We start from the raw sequence: 20000 nt of genomic DNA, 5'->3' as shown, positions 1-20000 counted from the left end.
GAACACGACTGACCATCACACATGGTCACAATGAACACGACTGACCATCACACATGGTCACAATGAACAAGACTGACCACCACACATAGTCACAATGAACTGACCATCACACATGGTCACAATGAACATCACACATGGTCACAATGAACAAGACTGACCATCACACATGGTCACAATGAACAAGACTGACCATCACACATAGTCACAATGAACACGACTGACCATCACACATGGTCACAATGAACAAGACTGACCATCACACATGGTCACAATGAACAAGACTGACCACCACACATAGTCACAATGAACTGACCATCACACATGGTCACAATGAACATCACACATGGTCACAATGAACAAGACTGACCACCACACATAGTCACAATGAACTGACCATCACACATGGTTACAATGAACAAGACTGACCATCACACTTGGTCACAATGAACAAGACTGACCATCACACATGGTCACAATGAACAAGACTGACCATCACACATGGTCACAATGAACAAGACTGACCATCACACATGGCCACAATGAACTGACCATCACACATGGTTACAATGAACAAGACTGACCATCACACATGGTCATAATGAACAAGACTGACCATTACACATGGTCACAATGAACAAGACTGACCATCACACATGGCCACAATGAACTGACCATCACACATAGTCACAATGAACATCACATAGTCACAATGTACATCACACATGGTCACAATGAACATTACGCATGGCCACAATGAACACGACTGACCATCACACATGGCCACAATGAACATCACACATGGCCACAATGAACTGACCATCACACATGGCCACAATGAACATCACACATGGTCACAATGAACATCACACACAGTCACAATGAACATCACATATGGCCACAATGAACTGACCATCACACATGGCCACAATGAACAAGACTGACCATCACGCATGGTCACAATGAACAAGACTGACCATCACACATGGTCACAATGAACTGACCATCACACATAGTCACAATGAACTGACCACCACACATAGTCACAATGAACAAGACCGACCATCACACATAGTCACAATGAACAAGACCGACCATCACACATGGTCACAATGAACAAGACTGACCACCACACATAGTCACAATGAACTGACCATCACACATGGCCACAATGAACAAGACTGACCATCACACGTGGTCACAATGAACAAGACTGACCATCACACATAGTCACAATGAACTGACCATCACACATGGCCACAATGAACAAGACTGACCATCACACATGGTCACAATGAACAAGACTGACCATCACGCATGGTCACAATGAACAAGACTGACCATCACACATGGCCACAATGAACAAGACTGACCATCACACATGGCCACAATGAACTGACCATCACACATGGTCACAATGAACATCACATGGTCACAATGAACAAGACTGACCATCACGCATGGTCACAATGAACAAGACTGACCATCACACGTGGTCACAATGAACAAGACTGACCATCACACATAGTCACAATGAACTGACCATCACACATGGTCACAATGAACAAGACTGACCATCACACATAGTCACAATGAACTGACCATCACACATGGTCACAATGAACAAGACTGACCATCACACATGGCCACAATGAACAAGACTGACCATCACACATGGTCACAATGAACATCACACATGATCACAATGAACTGACCATGACACATGGTCACAATGAACAAGACTGACCATCACACATGGCCACAATGAACATCACACATGGTCACAATGAACAAGACTGACAATCACACATAGTCACAATGAACACGACTGACCATCACACATGGTCACAATGAACACGACTGACCATCACACATGGTCACAATGAACACAACTGACCATCACACATGGTCACAATGAACACGACTGACCATCACACATGGTCACAATGAACAAGACTGACCACCACACATAGTCACAATGAACTGACCATCACACATGGTCACAATGAACATCACACATGGTCACAATGAACATCACACATGGTCACAATGAACACGACTGACCATCACACATGGTCACAATGAACACGACTGACCATCACACATGGTCACAATGAACTGACCATCACACATGGTGACAATGAACAAGACTGACCATCACACATGGTCACAATGAACAAGACTGACCATCACACATGGTCACAATGAACAAGACTGACCATCACACATGGTCACAATGAACTGACCATCACACATGGTGACAATGAACAAGACTGACCATCACACATGGTCACAATGAACAAGACTGACCATCACACATGGTCACAATGAACAAGACTGACCACCACACATAGTCACAATGAACTGACCATCACACATGGTGACAATGAACATCACACATGGTCACAATGAACAAGACTGACCATCACACATAGTCACAATGAACTGACCATCACACATGGTCACAATGAACATCACACATGGTCACAATGAACAAGACTGACCATCACACATAGTCACAATGAACACGACTGACCATCACACATGGTCACAATGAACACGACTGACCATCACACATGGTCACAATGAACATCACACATGGTCACAATGAACAAGACTGACAATCACACATAGTCACAATGAACACGACTGACCATCACACATGGTCACAATGAACACGACTGACCATCACACATGGTCACAATGAACACAACTGACCATCACACATGGTCACAATGAACACGACTGACCATCACACATGGTCACAATGAACAAGACTGACCACCACACATAGTCACAATGAACTGACCATCACACATGGTCACAATGAACATCACACATGGTCACAATGAACATCACACATGGTCACAATGAACACGACTGACCATCACACATGGTCACAATGAACACGACTGACCATCACACATGGTCACAATGAACTGACCATCACACATGGTGACAATGAACAAGACTGACCATCACACATGGTCACAATGAACAAGACTGACCATCACACATGGTCACAATGAACAAGACTGACCATCACACATGGTCACAATGAACTGACCATCACACATGGTGACAATGAACAAGACTGACCATCACACATGGTGACAATGAACAAGACTGACCATCACACATGGTCACAATGAACAAGACTGACCACCACACATAGTCACAATGAACTGACCATCACACATGGTCACAATGAACATCACACATGGTCACAATGAACAAGACTGACCACCACACATAGTCACAATGAACTGACCATCACACATGGTCACAATGAACATCACACATGGTCACAATGAACAAGACTGACCACCACACATAGTCACAATGACACAATGAACAAGACTGACCATCACACACAGTCACAATGAACAAGACTGACCATCACACATGGTCACAATGAACAAGACTGACCATCACACATGGCCACAATGAACTGACCATCACACATAGTCACAATGAACATCACATAGTCACAATGTACATCACACATGGTCACAATGAACATTACGCATGGCCACAATGAACACGACTGACCATCACACATGGCCACAATGAACATCACACATGGTCACAATGAACTGACCATCACACATGGTCACAATGAACATCACACATAGTCACAATGAACATCACACACAGTCACAATGAACATCACATATGGCCACAATGAACTGACCATCACACATGGTCACAATGAACTGACCATCACACATGGTCACAATGAACAAGACTGACCATCACACATGGCCACAATGAACAAGACTGACCATCACACATGGCCACAATGAACTGACCATCACACATGGCCACAATGAACAAGACTGACCATCACACATGGTCACAATGAACAAGACTGACCATCACGCATGGCCACAATGAACTGACCATCACACATGGTCACAATGAACAAGACTGACCATCACACATGGCCACAATGAACAAGACTGACCATCACACATGGTCACAATGAACAAGACTGACCATCACACATGGTCACAATGAACAAGACTGACCATCACACATGGCCACAATGAACAAGACTGACCATCACACATGGTCACAATGAACATCACACATGATCACAATGAACTGACCATGACACATGGTCACAATGAACAAGACTGACCATCACACATGGCCACAATGAACATCACACATGGTCACAATGAACAAGACTGACCATCACACATGGTCACAATGAACATCACACATGGCCACAATGAACAAGACTGACCATCACACATAGTCACAATGAACTGACCATCACACATGGTCACAATGAACATCACACATGGTCACAATGAACAAGACTGACCACCACACATAGTCACAATGAACTGACCATGACACATGGTCACAATGAACAAGACTGACCATCACACATGGCCACAATGAACTGACCATCACACATGGCCACAATGAACAAGACTGACCATCACACCGTGGGTGTCTGCAGGATGTCACTGTCGATGAGTTTCTACGGAATCATCTTCGGGGTGTCGGCACTATCAGGGAACCTGTACATCAACATGTTCCTCCTGTCTGTAGTGGAGGTGCCTCTAACTCTCGCCACCGCCTGCTTCACCATATAGTGAGTGTGTGTGGGGGGGTGGGGGGTAGGGGGTGGGGGGGGTATGAGTGTGTCTGTGTGTCTGTGTGCGTCTATGCGTGTCTTCCTGTGTTTAAGAAAATGGATGGGTAAATGTATATCGTGGGTACTAAAATAGAAGGTTAAGTGTGCGTGTTAAGGAATGTGAGAGGGAGAGTGTGCTTGGGCTTGTGAGTGTGTGTGTGCGTGTGTGTGTGTGTGTGTGTGTGCGTGGGGGGAATTGTGTGCGTGTGCGCGCGTGCGGGTGTGTGTGTGTGTGTGTGCCTGTGTGCGTGGGGGATGTGTGTGTGTGTGTGTGTGTGTGTGTGTGTGTGTGAATCTGTAATGTTAATAACAAGTACACTCCTTTTGAAAGCAGTCATTGTATCTTTCAGATGTCAGTGGCCTTTTGGCCTTAATATATATTCAGTTGATTAAGCAGGTGTTGGCCTTATTGTTTTTTTGTCAACAATGGGTGAGATTATGAAGAAAGAAAAAAAACCCAGTAAATTATAATAATAATAAATTTTAAAAGTCCGTTCTTGTGAGTTGGTGGATGGCTCTCAAGTTATTGGCTATTATTTGATTGATCCTTACATCGCATCTATATGTGATCAGAGACCAAACGCTACGCGCTTTACAAACACGGTGTCATTTGCACGGACAGGCGGCCTTTCCTGGGTAGAGCCGACTGTCATTATAAACGCTCGTCATTCGTTTCTTGTGACGGTCAGGCTTCAGTCTCTACGCACACACACGTATACTGGAGTGGATTTTCCTTTAGAATTTTTTTTCAGGGACAACTCAGAGAAGGGACAAAACTGAAAAATCCATATGTCAAACTAAAAAAAAAAAAATATAAAAAAAAAGAGAGGGAAATGACACAAAAAATAGTGCGAGAGAAATAATAATAATAATAATGGTATTTATACAGCGCTGAATTCTTGTGCATAGACAAATCTAAGCGCTTTCGCACCAGTCATTCTCACGCATGCATAACTCTAAAACTGGAGAAACTAAAGACAAGGAAGAGGCAGGGAAGGGAGGCTATTTTGGGAAGAGGTGGGTTTTAAGGCCAGACTTGAAAGAAGAGCTGAGAGTAGGAGACTTGACGAAGCGAAAGAGGAAGTTCATTCCAATTGCAAGGTCCAGAGACAGAGAAAGAACGGCGGCCAACAGTCGAGAGTTTGAAGGTATGCGTAAGTGGAGTGGGTCCGAAGCTGATCGTAGTGAGCGAGGTGGAGTGTAGAGGTGAAGGCAGCCACAGCACTTTACTCATGGAAAGGAAATTATCTGTGGGTGTCAGTCTTCGAAATGTGTGTGTGTGTGTGTGTGTGTGTGTGTGTGTGTGTGTGTGTGTGTTGTTAGATATGTATACCTAATATATTGTGTGTTAATGAAGTTAATTCTTGTTTAATGTTTTGACAGAAGTCAACATTTTGTATTAATGAAGTTAATTCTTGTACAATGTTTTGACAGAGAGTCAACATACATCTAGGCATATTATTTACGATTAACTCACTCAGTACGGCCAGTCCTCTCTTCTCCTCTACACAGATCCCTCGGATGTCCAGTGGGTGTCTCAATGACCCAACATTTAGCTTCCGTCGTCAGAATTGTGGTATTCTTTGTCAACATTCACCTCTTCAGAGTAAGAGCCTTCCGCTGGTAATATTTTGATGGTGGTTATTGGGTTGAAACGCTATTAACGTCGTCTCTTTCGCCGTTCGTATGGAGAGAGTTAATTAATGCGGTGGCTTTGCTTAACTGTTTATTCTGTAATTTCTTAGCTTTTAACAGAAGAGAATTTTCTTTGCAAGTTTCAGTTTCAGTTTCAGTCGCTGAAGGAGGCGTCACTGCGTTCGGACAAATCCATATACGTTACACCACATCTGCCAAGCAGATGCCTGACCAGCAGCGTAACCCAACGCGCTTAGTCAGGCCTTGAGAAAAAAAAAGGGTGATTAAATAATAGATAAATACATAAAAAAAAAAGAACTACTACTACTAATACTAATATGTATAAGGCGCAAAAACTTGATGAAGTCAACTATAAGCGTACATAAATAACTAAATATTTTTTTAAAGGTAATAATAATAATAATAATAATAATAATAATAACAATAATAATAAATAAAATAAATAAATAAAAATGAAAAGGAAAGAGGGGAATAAAACAAATTTATTGAGTGCAAAAAAATAAAATAAAATAAAATAAAATAAATATTCTTTAAATATAAAGTAAAATAAAAATACTGTATCTGTTCATACTCACTGATTGTCTGTTGTTGTTTTTTCAGCTTCGGACGTCGCTACACAGGCAGTGTGTTCTTTATGTTGGCCTCTCTCTCAGGCTTTGCCATTCTCATCACAGATCGTCTAGGTGTGTAGCAAGTGTGTGTGTGTGTGCGTGCGTGTACGTGCGTGTGTGTAAATGTATGTGTGTGAGTGCATGCTTGTGTGCGTGAGTGTGTGCGAGTTCGTGAGTGTTTGTGTGAGTGTTTGTGTGTGTGTGTGTGTGTGTGTGTGTGTAATTGTATGTGTGTGTGCGAATTGCATGCGTGCGCGCGTGCGTGTTAGAGTGTGTGTGTAACTGTATGTATGTGTATGAGTGCGTGCGTGTGTGAGTGTGCGTCTGTGCGCGAGTGTATGTGTGTGTGTTTGAGTGAGAGAGAGAGAGAGTGTTTGTGTGTGAGTGTGCGTGATGATGATGATGATGATGACTGTTGACGCCCGGCTGTGTGCACAGCCACCCAGGACCAGAAGGGCTCCATCATCAACGCCATCGCCATCAGCAGCAAGCTCTTCATCGCTGCTGCCTGGACCTGCATGCAGACCTTCACTGTGGAGTTGTACCCCACCGTCATCAGGTGAGATAGATACCCCCACCGTCATCAGGTGAGATAGATACCCCCACCGTCATCAGGTGAGATAGATACCATCACGTGGAGTGATGGCCTAGAGGTAACGCGTCCGCCTAGGAAGCGAGAGAATCTGGGCGCGCTGGTTCGAATCACGGCTCAGCCGCCGATATTTTCTCTCCCTCCACTAGACCTTGAGTGGTGGTCTGGACGCTAGTCATTCGGATGAGACGATAAACCGAGGTCCCATGTGCTAGCATGCACTTAGCGCACGTAAAAGAACCCACGGCAACAAAAGGGGTGTTCCTGGCAAAATTCTGTAGAAAAATCCACTTCGATAGTCGATAGGAAAAACAAATAAAACTGCACGCAGGAAAAAATACAAAAAAAATGTGTGGCGCTGTAGTGTAGCGACGCGCTCTCGCTGGGGAGAGCAGCCCGAATTTCACACAGAGAAATCTGTTGTGATAAAAAGAAATACAAATACAAATACCCCACCGTCATCGGGTGAGATGGATACCCCACGGTCATCAGGTGAGACAGATACCCCCACCGTCATCAGGTGAGACAGATACCCCCACCGTCCTCAGGTGAGACAGATACCCCACCGTCCTCAGGTGAGACAGATACCCCCACCGTCATCAGGTGAGACAGATACCCCCACCGTCATCGGGTGAGATAGGTACCCCCACCGTCATCAAGTGAGATAGGTACCCCCACCGTCATCAGGTGAGATAGATACCCCCACCGTCATCAGGTGAGATAGGTACCCCCACCGTCATCGGGTGAGATAGGTACCCCCACCGTCATCAGGTGAGATAGGTACCCCCACCGTCATCAGGTGAGACAGGTACCCCCACCGTCATCAGGTGAGACAGATATCCCCTCCGTCATCGGGTGAGATAGATACCCCCACCGTCATCGGGTGAGACAGGTACCCCCACCGTCATCAGGTGAGATAGATATCCCCACCGTCATCGGGTGAGATAGGTACCCCCTCCGTCATCGGGTGAGATAGGTACCCCCCACCGTCATCGGGTGAGATAGATACCCCCACCGTCATCAGGTGAGATAGATACCCCCACCGTCATCAGGTGAGATAGGTACCCCCACCGTCATCAGGTGAGATAGGTACCCCCACCGTCATCAGGTGAGATAGATACCCCCACCGTCATCAGGTGAGACAGATGCCATCATGTGGAGTGATGGCCTAGAGGTAACGCGTCCGCCTAGGAAGCGATAGAATCTGAGCGCACTGGTTCGAATCACGGCTCAGCCGCCGATATTTTCTCCCCCTCCACTAGACCTTGAGTGGTGGTCTGGACGCTAGTCATTCGGATGAGACGATAAACCGAGGTCCCGTGTGCTAGCATGCACTTAGCGCACGTAAAAGAACCCACGGCAACAAAAGGGTTGTTCCTGGCAAAATTCTGTAGAAAAATCCACTTCGATAGGAAAAACAAATAATACTGCACGCAGGAAAAAATTTTAAAAAAATGGGTGGCGCTGTAGTGTAGCGACGCGCTCTCCCTGGGTAAAGCAGCCCGAATTTCACACAGAGAAATCTGTTGTGATAAAAAGAAATACAAATACCCCACCGTCATCAGGTGAGACAGATACCCCCACCGTCATCAGGTGAGATAGATACCCCCCCCGTCCTCAGGTGACATAGATACCCCCCCCCCCCCCGTCCTCAGGTGAGATACATACCCCCCCCCGTCCTCAGGTGAGATACATACCCCCACCGTCAAGTGAAATAGATACCCCCACCGTCATCAGGTGAGATAGTAACCCCCCACCGTCATCAAGTGAGATAGGTACCCCCACCGTCATCAGGTGAGATAGATACCCCCACCGTCATCGGGTGAGATAGATACCCCCACCGTCAACAGGTGAGATAGATACCCCCACCGTCAACAGGTGAGATAGGTACCCCTCCGTCATCAGGTGAGACAGATACCCACTGTATTCAGTTTAGATAGATACCCCCACTGTCATCAGGTGAGATAGATACCCCCACGGTCATCAGGTGAGATAGGTACCCCCACCGTCCTCAGGTGAGATAGGTACCCCCACCGTCCTCAGGTGAGACAGATACCCCCACGGTCATCAGGTGAGATAGATACCCCACCGTCCTCAGGTGAGATAGATACCCCCACCGTTCTCAGGTGAGATAGATACCCCCACGGTCATCAGGTGAGATAGATACCCCCACGGTCATCAGGTGAGATAGATACCATCACGTGGAGTGATGGCCTAGAGGTAACGCGTCCGCCTAGGAAGCGAGAGAATCTGAGCGCGCTGGTTCGAATCACGGCTCAGCCGCCGATATTTTCTCCCCCTCCACTAGACCTTGAGTGGTGGTCTGGACGCTAGTCATTCGGATGAGACGATAAACCGAGGTCCCGTGTGCTAGCATGCACTTAGCGCACGTAAAAGAACCCACGGCAACAAAAGGGTTGTTCCTGGCAAAATTCTGTAGAAAAATCCACTTCGATAGGAAAAGCAAATAATACTGCACGCAGGAGAAAAAAAAAAAAAAAATGGGTGGCGCTGTAGTGTAGCGACGCGCTCTCCCTGGGGAGAGCAGCCCGAATTTCACACAGAGAAATCTGTTGTGATAAAAAGAAGTACAAATACATATACCCCACCGTCATCAGGTGAGACAGATACCCCCAACGTCATCAGGTGAGATAGATACCTCCACCGTCATCAGGTGACACAGATACCCCCACCGTCATCAAGTGCGATAGGTACCCCCACCGTCATCAGATGAGATAGATACCCCCACCGTCATCAAGTGAGACAAATACCCATCGTCATCAGGTGAGATAGATACCTCCACCATCATCAGGTGAGATAGGTACCCCCACCGTCATTAGGTGAGACAGGTACCCACTGTCTTCAGTTTAGATAGATACCCCACCGTCATTAGGTGAGATAGATACCCCCACCCCCACCGTCATTAGGTGAGACAGGTACCCACTGTCTTCAGTTTAGATAGGTACCCCCACCGTCATTAGGTGAGACAGGTACCCACTGTCTTCAGTTTAGATAGATACCCCCACGGTCATCAGGTGAGATAGGTACCCCCACCGTCATTAGGTGAGACAGGTACCCACTGTCTTCAGTTTAGATAGATACCCCCACGGTCATCAGGTGAGATAGGTACCCCCACCGTCATTAGGTGAGACAGGTACCCACTGTCTTCAGTTTAGATAGATACCCCCACGGTCATCAGGTGAGATAGGTACCCCCACCGTCATTAGGTGAGACAGGTACCCACTGTCTTCAGTTTAGATAGATACCCCCACGGTCATCAGGTGAGATAGGTACCCCCACCGTCATTAAGTGAGACAGGTACCCACTGTCTTCAGTTTAGATAGATACCCCCACGGTCATCAGGTGAGATAGGTACCCCCACCGTCATTAAGTGAGACAGGTACCCACTGTCTTCAGTTTAGATAGATACCCCCACCGTCCTCAGGTGAGATAGATACCCCCACCGTCATCAGGTGAGATAGATACCCCGGCGAAATTGATGTACACACCAAACAACGAAGACGTGTTTACCAAAGTTGTGAGGCAAGTCCCACCCCAGAGAAACTATCTAACTGACCGTTTGTTGTTTGCTTTTTTGTTGTTTTGTGTGTGAGTTTGTTTTTGTGGTTGGTTTTGATGCTATTTTCTCTTCAATGTTAGGCCTTCGGGGTGTGCTTGTCGACTGAGGAGGAAAAAGTCATCTTTAACGCTGATTGATAAGTTTTCTATTTGCTTTGCTTTTACCCCATCTTATTTTTCTTTCCTCTTATGGTTCGTGTCTTTCTTTTCCAAGTGGTTATTGTTCTGAATTTCAGGAGTCTTGGAATGGGGGCTGCCAACACAGCTGCTCGTGTGGGAGGAATTTTAGCACCGTTTATCTTGGAAATGGTAAGGGTGATACGTGTGTGTGATTTGCATATGTTTGTTTTCTCGTGTGTGTAGTGTGTGTGTGTGTGGGGGGGGGGTGCGTGTGTTTGCTTATCTGTATGTTTTCTCATGTGTGTATACGTGCGTGCGTGTGTTTTGCATTTCTGTTTGTTTTCTCGTGTGTGTATATAATTGGGGGGGGGGGAGGGCGGGCGGTTCGTGTGTGTGTGCGTGTGTTTGCTTTTCTGTATGTTTTCGTATGTGTGTGTGGCAGTGTGTTTGTCACAGACCACGAGCTTGCTTATCAGTGTGTTGGGTGGGCGCATGAACAGGGATGCGAATGCAAGATTTTTTTTTTTTCAATTGTCCCTCTCTCACAAACAATTCTGTATGTTGGTATGTCAGATAAAAAAAAAAAAATGCTAGGTTTTGCGAATAATGAATAAATTTTCAACAGTTAACTACCTAAGGAAACATTTCTGTCTCCTTTTATAATAATGTCCATGCCCTTTTTCTTATCTCTTTTTTCAAAGAACTTATCTTTTCCGCCTATTTTAACCTAAATTTGGTGTCGACAAAGTATTGGCGGAGAAAATTAATTTGTGAAAGTTTCAGAGACACACACATTCTTCTTCTGCGTTCGTGGGCTGCAACTCCCACGTTCACTCGTATATACGCGAGTGGGTTTTTACGTGTATGGCCGTTTTTTAACCCGCCATGTAAGCAGCCATACTCCGCTTTCGGGGGTGTGCATGCTGGGTATGTTCTTGTGTCCATAACCAACCGAACGCTGACATGGATTACAGGATCTTTAACGTGCGTATTTGATCTTCTGCTTGTGTATACACACGAAGGGTAAAAATCTCCACCCTTTACCCACCAGGCGCCGTCACCGTGATTCGATCCCGGGACCCTCAGATAGAAAGTCCAATGCTTTAACCACTCGGCTATTGCACACTTCGAAACAGAGTTATTAGAATTAATGAACTCCTGGCTTTAACCTTCGCCGCACATAGTGGGTCTGTCAGACCCACAACCGCATAAAAGTCCCCATATCTCCGGAACTATTAACTCACTCAGTACGGCCAGTCCTCTCTTCTCCTCTACACAGACCCCTCGGATGTCCAATGGGTGTCTGAATGACCCAACATTTAGCTTCCGTCGTCAGAATTGTGGTATTCTTTGTCAACATTCACCTCTTCACTATAAGAGCGTTCCATGTTTTGATGATGGTAATTGGGGTGAAACGCTGTTAACGTCGTCTCTTTCGCCGTTCGTATGGAGAGAGTTAAAGCTACAGTTATGAAATTTCCTGACTCGTAAGTCCCTTTCCGGTGACAAAATTTGGAATTGTTACATCATAAAACAAAGGAGTAATTAATGATGTAATTTCATTATCCTGATTCATCCCAAGGTGGGCCTTTCAGATCCACATATGAGAAAGAGGAGCAAAGGCCAATACCCTTATTCGTCCAATGGTGGGCCTCTCAGACCCACATATGAAATAGAGAGGAGCTATCCTTCTTCCCTGTCATGTTTCTGTGCCATCTGTTCTTCTCTGCTATCCGTTCTTCCCTGCTATCCGTTCTTCCCTGTCATGTTTCTGTGCCATCTGTTCTTCCCTGCTATCCGTTCTTCCCTGTCATGTTTCTGTGCCATCTGTTCTTCCCTGCTATCCGTTCTTCCCTGTCATGTTTCTGTGCCATCTGTTCTTCCCTGCTATCCGTTCTTCCCTGTCATGTTTCTGTGCCATCTGTTCTTCCCTGCTGTCCGTTCTTCCCTGTCATCTTCTGTGCCATCTGTTCTTCTCTGCTGTCCGTTCTTCCCTGTCATGTCCTGTGCCATCTGTTCTTCTCTGCTATCCGTTCTTCCCTGTCATGTCCTGTGCCATCTGTTCTTCTCTGCTATCCGTTCTTCCCTGTCATGTCCTGTGCCATCTGTTCTTCTCTGCTGTCCGTTCTTCCCTGTCATGTCCTGTGCCATCTGTTCTTCTCTGCTGTCCGTTCTTCCCTGTCATCTTCTGTGCCATCTGTTCTTCTCTGCTGTCAGTTCTTCCCTGTCATCTTCTGTGCCATCTGTTCTTCTCTGCTGTCCGTTCTTCCCTGTCATCTTCTGTGCCATCTGTTCTTCTCTGCTGTCTGTTCTTCCCTGTCATGTTCTGTGCCATCTGTTCTTCTCTGCTGTCCGTTCTTCTCTGTCATGTTCTGTGCCATCTGTTCTCTGCTGTCCGTTCTTCTCTGTCATGTTCTGTGCCATCTGTTCTTCTCTGCTGTCCGTTCTTCTCTGTCATGTTCTGTGCCATCTGTTCTTCTCTGCTATCCGTTCTTCCTTGTCATCTTTCTGTGCCATCTGTTCGTCTCTGCTATCCGTTCTTCCTTGTCATCTTTCTGTGCCATCTGTTCTCTGCTATCCGTTCTTCTCTGTCATGTTCTGTGCCATCTGTTCTTCTCTGCTATCCTTCTTCCCTGTCATCTTTCTGTGCCATCTGTTCTTCTCTGCTGTCTGTTCTTCCCTGTCATGTTCTGTGCCATCTGTTCTTCTCTGCTATCCGTTCTTCTCTGTCATGTTCTGTGCCATCTGTTCTTCTCTGTCATGTTCTGTGCCATCTGTTCTTCTCTGCTATCCTTCTTCCCTGTCATGTTCTGTGCCATCTGTTCTTCTCTGCTATCCTTCTTCCCTGTCATCTTTCTGTGCCATCTGTTCTTCTCTGCTATCCGTTCTTCCTTGTCATCTTTCTGTGCCATCTGTTCTTCTCTGCTGTCTGTTCTTCCCTGTCATCTTCTGTGCTATCCGTTCTTCTCTGTCATCTTCTGTGCCATCTGTTCTTCTCTGCTGTCCTCCTTCTCTGCTGTCATTTCTTCTTGAGATTTTATACTCTGCTGCCAGTCGTTCTCTGTCAGTTTTATTATTTGCTTTCTATCCTTCTCTGCTTGGCAAATCAATATGGTCCTTGATAATGCCTTCCAGAAATACCTGGAATCAACCACTAAACGTGGGGGTTGGAACCCACTGGAGGTAGGGCGTCACTTGCAGAGGGCTATAATGAAGGCCAGGGGCAGGGAACATGCACGGCTGTGCCACTTCACCACCACCAGCGCCCACCCAAATACACATATCCACCCCAAACACACACACAATCAATCATACATATCTTAGCTCCCACAACACACATGCAGAGCAATCTGTGCACTTGAGCTCGCATGATACGTACATCATATGTAAACATATAACAATAGATGCAAAAGTGTCATATATAAAAACTAATCCCCCAAAAGCGTTTTTGTTGGAAAAGGCTTTTTTTGAAAGGGGATCCAAATTTACTGTAAACGTGGCACCATCGCTTGCCTGCAGACAACCAGCTTCACAATGCATATTGTTAGGGCGCAAATAGTTTAGATTCAATTTCGATAAGTTGCTGCAGCCATTGCTAGCCATAGACACAATGGATATTCATAAACTAGTCCCCTATAACACACAGAGCGTAATAGAGCGCTAGATCTATGTGTCTTGCTATGCTGCCTCCTGAAACTCGGCAGCAGTTCATGCAACTAACTTCACAACACGAAAAGTATTTAAAAAACGGGCAGGATTTCTTAAATGTTTCAAAAGTGTACACAAATAAATAATAACAAGGATGCAACATGGGCGATCGAATTACTTACCCCAATACACCCAAAGCAGCGCGAAGTTCTCGCTCTGCTTCTTCCACCATGGATGCTTGTGATGCCATGCTGGTTTCAAGATGCACCGGTGACGGCTGAAATTCAGCCCTAGGTCCTATCGCTCGCTTGCCTGCTTTGCAACCCTGTGGGTCTGACAGGCCCATGCTGGGATTATTAAGGGGTAAACCGCCCATTGCTTCTTTGGCGGTATGTGGGTCTGAGAGGCCCACCTTGGGACGAATCTTCGAGTTAGAAGCTCAGTGCGGCGAAGGTTAAACTTAAACGTGAGCCAAAAAGAATAAAATACGTATGTGTTATGTTCCTTTTTCCTCTTTTTTTTTTTTACCCGTAGTCATTGTAATACTTTCAGGAGACGTCCGATGACGCAGTGAAGTGTTACGTCATCGTCGGCATCCTCATGGCGCTGAGCGCAGTATCCATCCTCTTCCTGTCCGAAACCAAAGGGAAGTCACTCGCCGACACCTTCGATCAAGACCGGAAGGAACTCGCCATCTGAACGGTGCCCGGTTTGGTTTGGTTTGGTTTTTAACAAATTCATGGTGCACCGCTATTTTTCTCAGTTTCAGTTCTTCAAGGAGGCGTTACTTCCAGTGCTTGACTAATTTTTATTCCCCCGGTTTTTTTTTTTCTCTTCGGTTCCTTTGGAGAGCGCGGGGGAGAAAGAACAGAGGCAGCATTTTGTCATGCACTAGACTAACCCTTGGAAACCCTATTCTTGAAAACTGATGCAGAAACCGTTGTTGCTCCAATTGTATACCTGTGTGTGTGTCTGTGTGGGTGCACCCGTTTTTGTAAAGCGCTTAGAGCCCTATTCAGAGAACAGGCGCTGTATAAATTAATGTTATATTTATCGATAACAACCGCACCCCCCACAAAAACAGGTAGAATAGGAAAAAACAAAAAAAAAACCCGCCCGTTTCTCCGTGTGTTTGGGGATATTATCAATGATATTGTGCACAGTTCTAGTGAAACTGTTTAAGAGAGACTGGTAAAAATCAAACGAGCAATTTTTTATTCTTTGCATGTATTAATAGTGAAGACGGCACCTTTTCCCATGACCGTGGTTGACTGACAATACAATGAATACTAAACGTTTTGCGATTGATAATACCTATTATTGCTTAGAGGCTGTCGTGCATGTGTATTACTATGCTATGGAGATAATTTGCCGCTGAGATTTTTTCCGATCAATTTGTTTCTGCCGGTGTTTGTGTGGCTTTTTTTTTTTATTGTATGTATTATTTTTGCCTGTTATGTGAAGATTTTTATACTACAAATACCAATTACACGTGTGTTTTTTCTTCAGAGATCATTAAAAAGAAGCGTTAATGGTTCGACTTGATTGAATATGCATGTACAATTACTGATGTGCGTAAACACTCTCTCTCTCTCTCTCTATATATATATATATGTACACACCAACCAAAATCAATTGGAAAAACACGCATGCAAGCGCACACAAGGTGTTGTGTGTGAGAGAGAGAGAATCACACAAACACATAACTGCCAGCACGAATAGACTACATACGAAGGGAAGTAACCGTGATTGAGCAAAAGCAGCTTTCCTTTCGATAGCTTCCCTTAAATGCACTGGGGGGGGGGGGGGAAGTAACCTCCCTTTTGCAACCATCACAACTGACAAGAAAAGTGCGGACGCGCATTCCCATGCACACACAAAACAACTTCCCCCGGCTTTTTAAAAAAAAAAAAAAAAAAGTCAAAAATTGGGGCATGCGCTTCAATGCGGAGAAAAGCTACGTCGTCACAATCAACAAGACTGACTTTTTCTAAAATCATTGTGGTAAAATGCTCACAGCAAATCAGTACAAATCCTTATGTTGGAGTGACGATATCAGTCCTTGATATCGGACGAACTAAAGTGGCACCCTTATGTCGCTAGAACCACCAAAAAAAACAAATTCCACCCTCGGCTTTTTTGGCGACGAAACTTGCGACACTGCCCACCTGAAGGAAGACCGCACACACAGCACTCGTGCGATCCATCCTGGAGTATGCGGCAATCTCGTTGACGGCGCCTGGTGGGTGAAGGGTGGAGACTTTTCCGATCTCACAGGTCAACATATGTGCAGACCTGCTAGTGCCTGAACCCCATTCGTGTGTATACGCACGCAGAAGATCAAATACGCACGTTAAAGATCCCGAAATCCATGTCAGCGTTCGGTGGATTATGGAAACAAGAACAAAAACCCAGCATGCACACCCCCGAAAACGGAGTATGGCTGCCTACATCGCGGGGACCCCTACCACAAAGGCGATGTAGACACGATCGAAAGGAATCAACACCAAGCTGCACATCTCATCGAGGCAGACTACAGGACTTCATTCGTAGGCTGCAACTTCCAGTCTCTCACATGTAAACGAGTGGGCTTTTACGTGTATGACCGTTTCTACCCGCCACCATGTAGGCAGCCATAATCCGTTTTCGGGGGTGTGCATGCTGGGTATACCACCGAACGCTGACATGGAATACAGGATCTTTAACGTGCGTGTTTGATCTTGTGCTAGCGTATACACACGCAGGGGGTTCAGGCTCGAGCAGGTCTGCATATATGCTGACCTGGGATATCAGGAAAAATCTCTACCCTTTACCCACCACGCGCCGTTACCAAGATTCGAACCCGGGACCCTCACTGAGATTGGAACTCCAACGCTTTAGTTTCAGTTTCAGTAGCTCAAGGAGGCGTCACTGCGTTCGGACAAATCCATATACGCTACACCACATCTGCCAAGCAGATGCCTGACCAGCAGCGTAACCCAACGCGCTTAGTCAGGCCATGAGAAAAAAAAAAGATAAGCTTACATAAATAAATAAATAATAATTATGATATAAAAAAGGTAGTAGTGATGAAAAAAAAAAAAGTAAATAAATTATTAAATAAATAAGACAACAATGATAAATAAGCAAATAAATGTAAAACATGAAGACACATTCACACATACACCCACACATGCATAACAGATATGCGCCAAACACACAGTTTCACAGATATGAAAGCAGTCAAATACATATAAACGTACATGAGCTCCAACACACACACACACACACACACACGCACACACACACACACTCCAACGCTTTAGCCTCTCGGCTATTGCGTCCGTCTCTACAGGACTAAAGAACCCGGCTGTGTCTCAACCATGCTGAAAGACATACAGCTTCCAAGCCAGCGAGAGAGGCGACAAGACCATCGTCTCTCCTCAAAACGAGTGGCTGAGGGGTCGGTGCCGGCCATACCACCTGGCCAGTTCATAACAGAACAATCAACAGACAGACGCCGCATCCAACCAGAGCGCTTTGCTGATTTTCTTTCCAGCAACATCATAGAGAGGTCAGCCAGGAAACTGAAAAAAAAGGGGGGGTGGGGGGGGGAGAGAGAGAGAGAGAGAGAGAGAACTGAGGTGTCATTCCATTCTGCAGGACAGACCAACTTAAAGAACTCATTCTTTGTGAAAACAATAGGCGGAATGGAATCAGCTGGAGGAAGAAGTTGTGAACGCAGGGACGACCGCAGCATTCATGGTGGCCATCAAAAGACCCCTGCTAGCTACTGTTTCCCATCAATGACAGTAGCAGCAGTAGTAGCTTTTTACTTTCTTCCTTTTTTTTTTTTTTTTTTTTTTTTTTTTTGCATGCGCTCTTCCAAGTTCCGTTGCGACGATGGCCATATTGGCTCCTGCGACGCATAGATCCTGATCCTGATCCTGAGGTTCCAGAGGCAAGAACAGGACCTTACACAAATGAGAACTGTAAGAGACTGGAACAACATGAGTGTCGACCAGCTGCTGGCGAGGGTGCAGGACCACCATCACAGTGACGGGCGCAATAGCCGAGTGGTTTAAGCGTTGGACTTTCAATCTGAGGGTCCCGGGTTCGAATCACGGTAACGGCGCCTGGTGGGTAAAGGGTGGAGATTTTTCCGATCTCCCAGGTCAACATATGTGCAGACCTGCTAGTGCCTGAACCCCCTTCGTGTGTGTACGCACGCAGAAGATCAAATACGCACGTTACAGATCCTGTAACCCATGTCAGTGTTCGGTGGGTTATGGAGACAACGAAAATACCCAGCATGCATGAACCACGACAGAGCCATCGGCAAGTCGATGTCGGTCGTGTAACGGAAACTGTTAGTACTGGTCAAAGTTGTGACCGCTGAACATTAATGGGAGAAGAAGAGAGCAGCAAGCGAGCTGTGGAGAAACCAGCACAGCTACAACTTCCACCTCCACCTCCCCATCCCCCACCCCACGCCGCCACCCCCTCCTACCCCCCCACCCCGAGTTTATAATGAACTAGTGATATATATTCGCTCGTACCCATGGTATACACCTCATAGTTTGGAGGAAAATATTTTACCAAACGTCTTCAGTTTAACGTCTTCCACTTTAAGTGGTATTAGTTTACCAAACGTTTCAACCCCAAAGCTGCCATCATTAGAACACGAAGTCAAGAAGTTATTCGCCATTAGTTACATCAGCTGATCAAGGGCACATCTCGATGAAATAGGAAAATATCATTTGCAAACACTGACATGGATATTCTACAAACGAAAAGAAGAAAAGGAAAGGGCTAGGAAGGAAATACTTCAGGCACACCTGTTGTCATCAAAATAATAAATCCAAAAAGAAAGTATTCTTATCAACTAACAACACGATTTTCGAATGGCAGTGGACTCACCTCAACAGCTTGTCATTTTCACACTGAGAAGGAGGACCAGTCACTTGCCATAACTTGACCCTCTTCGTCCAAGGAACGCTCGGACACTGGTCCGTTAGCAGATACATGACCACAGTGACGCAACACAAGATGTCGCCGACAAACTGGAAGGAGCCAGTGAACACAGGTTCCGAGAGTTTCTCCCCTCCTCTCCCGATGTCAAGACAGGCTTTTATAACAGGAGGAGGAATTTTTGTTTAATGTCCCG

At 45.7% G+C, this 20000-nt stretch overlaps 1 protein-coding gene across 1 annotated transcript in view; it reads left to right on the top strand.

Annotated features, from left to right (window-relative positions):
* The window catches only part of LOC143288801 (solute carrier family 22 member 15-like), a 31300-nt gene extending 15375 nt beyond the window's left edge, over positions 1-15925 (top strand). Inside the window, exons 6-10 of the mRNA XM_076597437.1 lie at positions 4472-4606; positions 6905-6987; positions 7354-7474; positions 11323-11395; positions 15407-15925. Of these exons, the coding sequence (XP_076453552.1) occupies positions 4472-4606; positions 6905-6987; positions 7354-7474; positions 11323-11395; positions 15407-15553 (559 nt within the window). The 3' untranslated portion in view covers positions 15554-15925. The remainder of the gene's footprint in view (positions 1-4471; positions 4607-6904; positions 6988-7353; positions 7475-11322; positions 11396-15406) is intronic.
* The last annotated feature ends 4075 nt before the right edge of the window (positions 15926-20000 follow it).

This window comes from Babylonia areolata, chromosome 13 (genome assembly GCF_041734735.1).
Source record: "Babylonia areolata isolate BAREFJ2019XMU chromosome 13, ASM4173473v1, whole genome shotgun sequence".
NCBI classification, from domain to species: Eukaryota; Metazoa; Mollusca; class Gastropoda; order Neogastropoda; family Buccinidae; genus Babylonia; species Babylonia areolata.
Note: the sequence above shows the minus strand (reverse complement) of the source record. Positions and strands in the feature narration are given on the sequence as shown.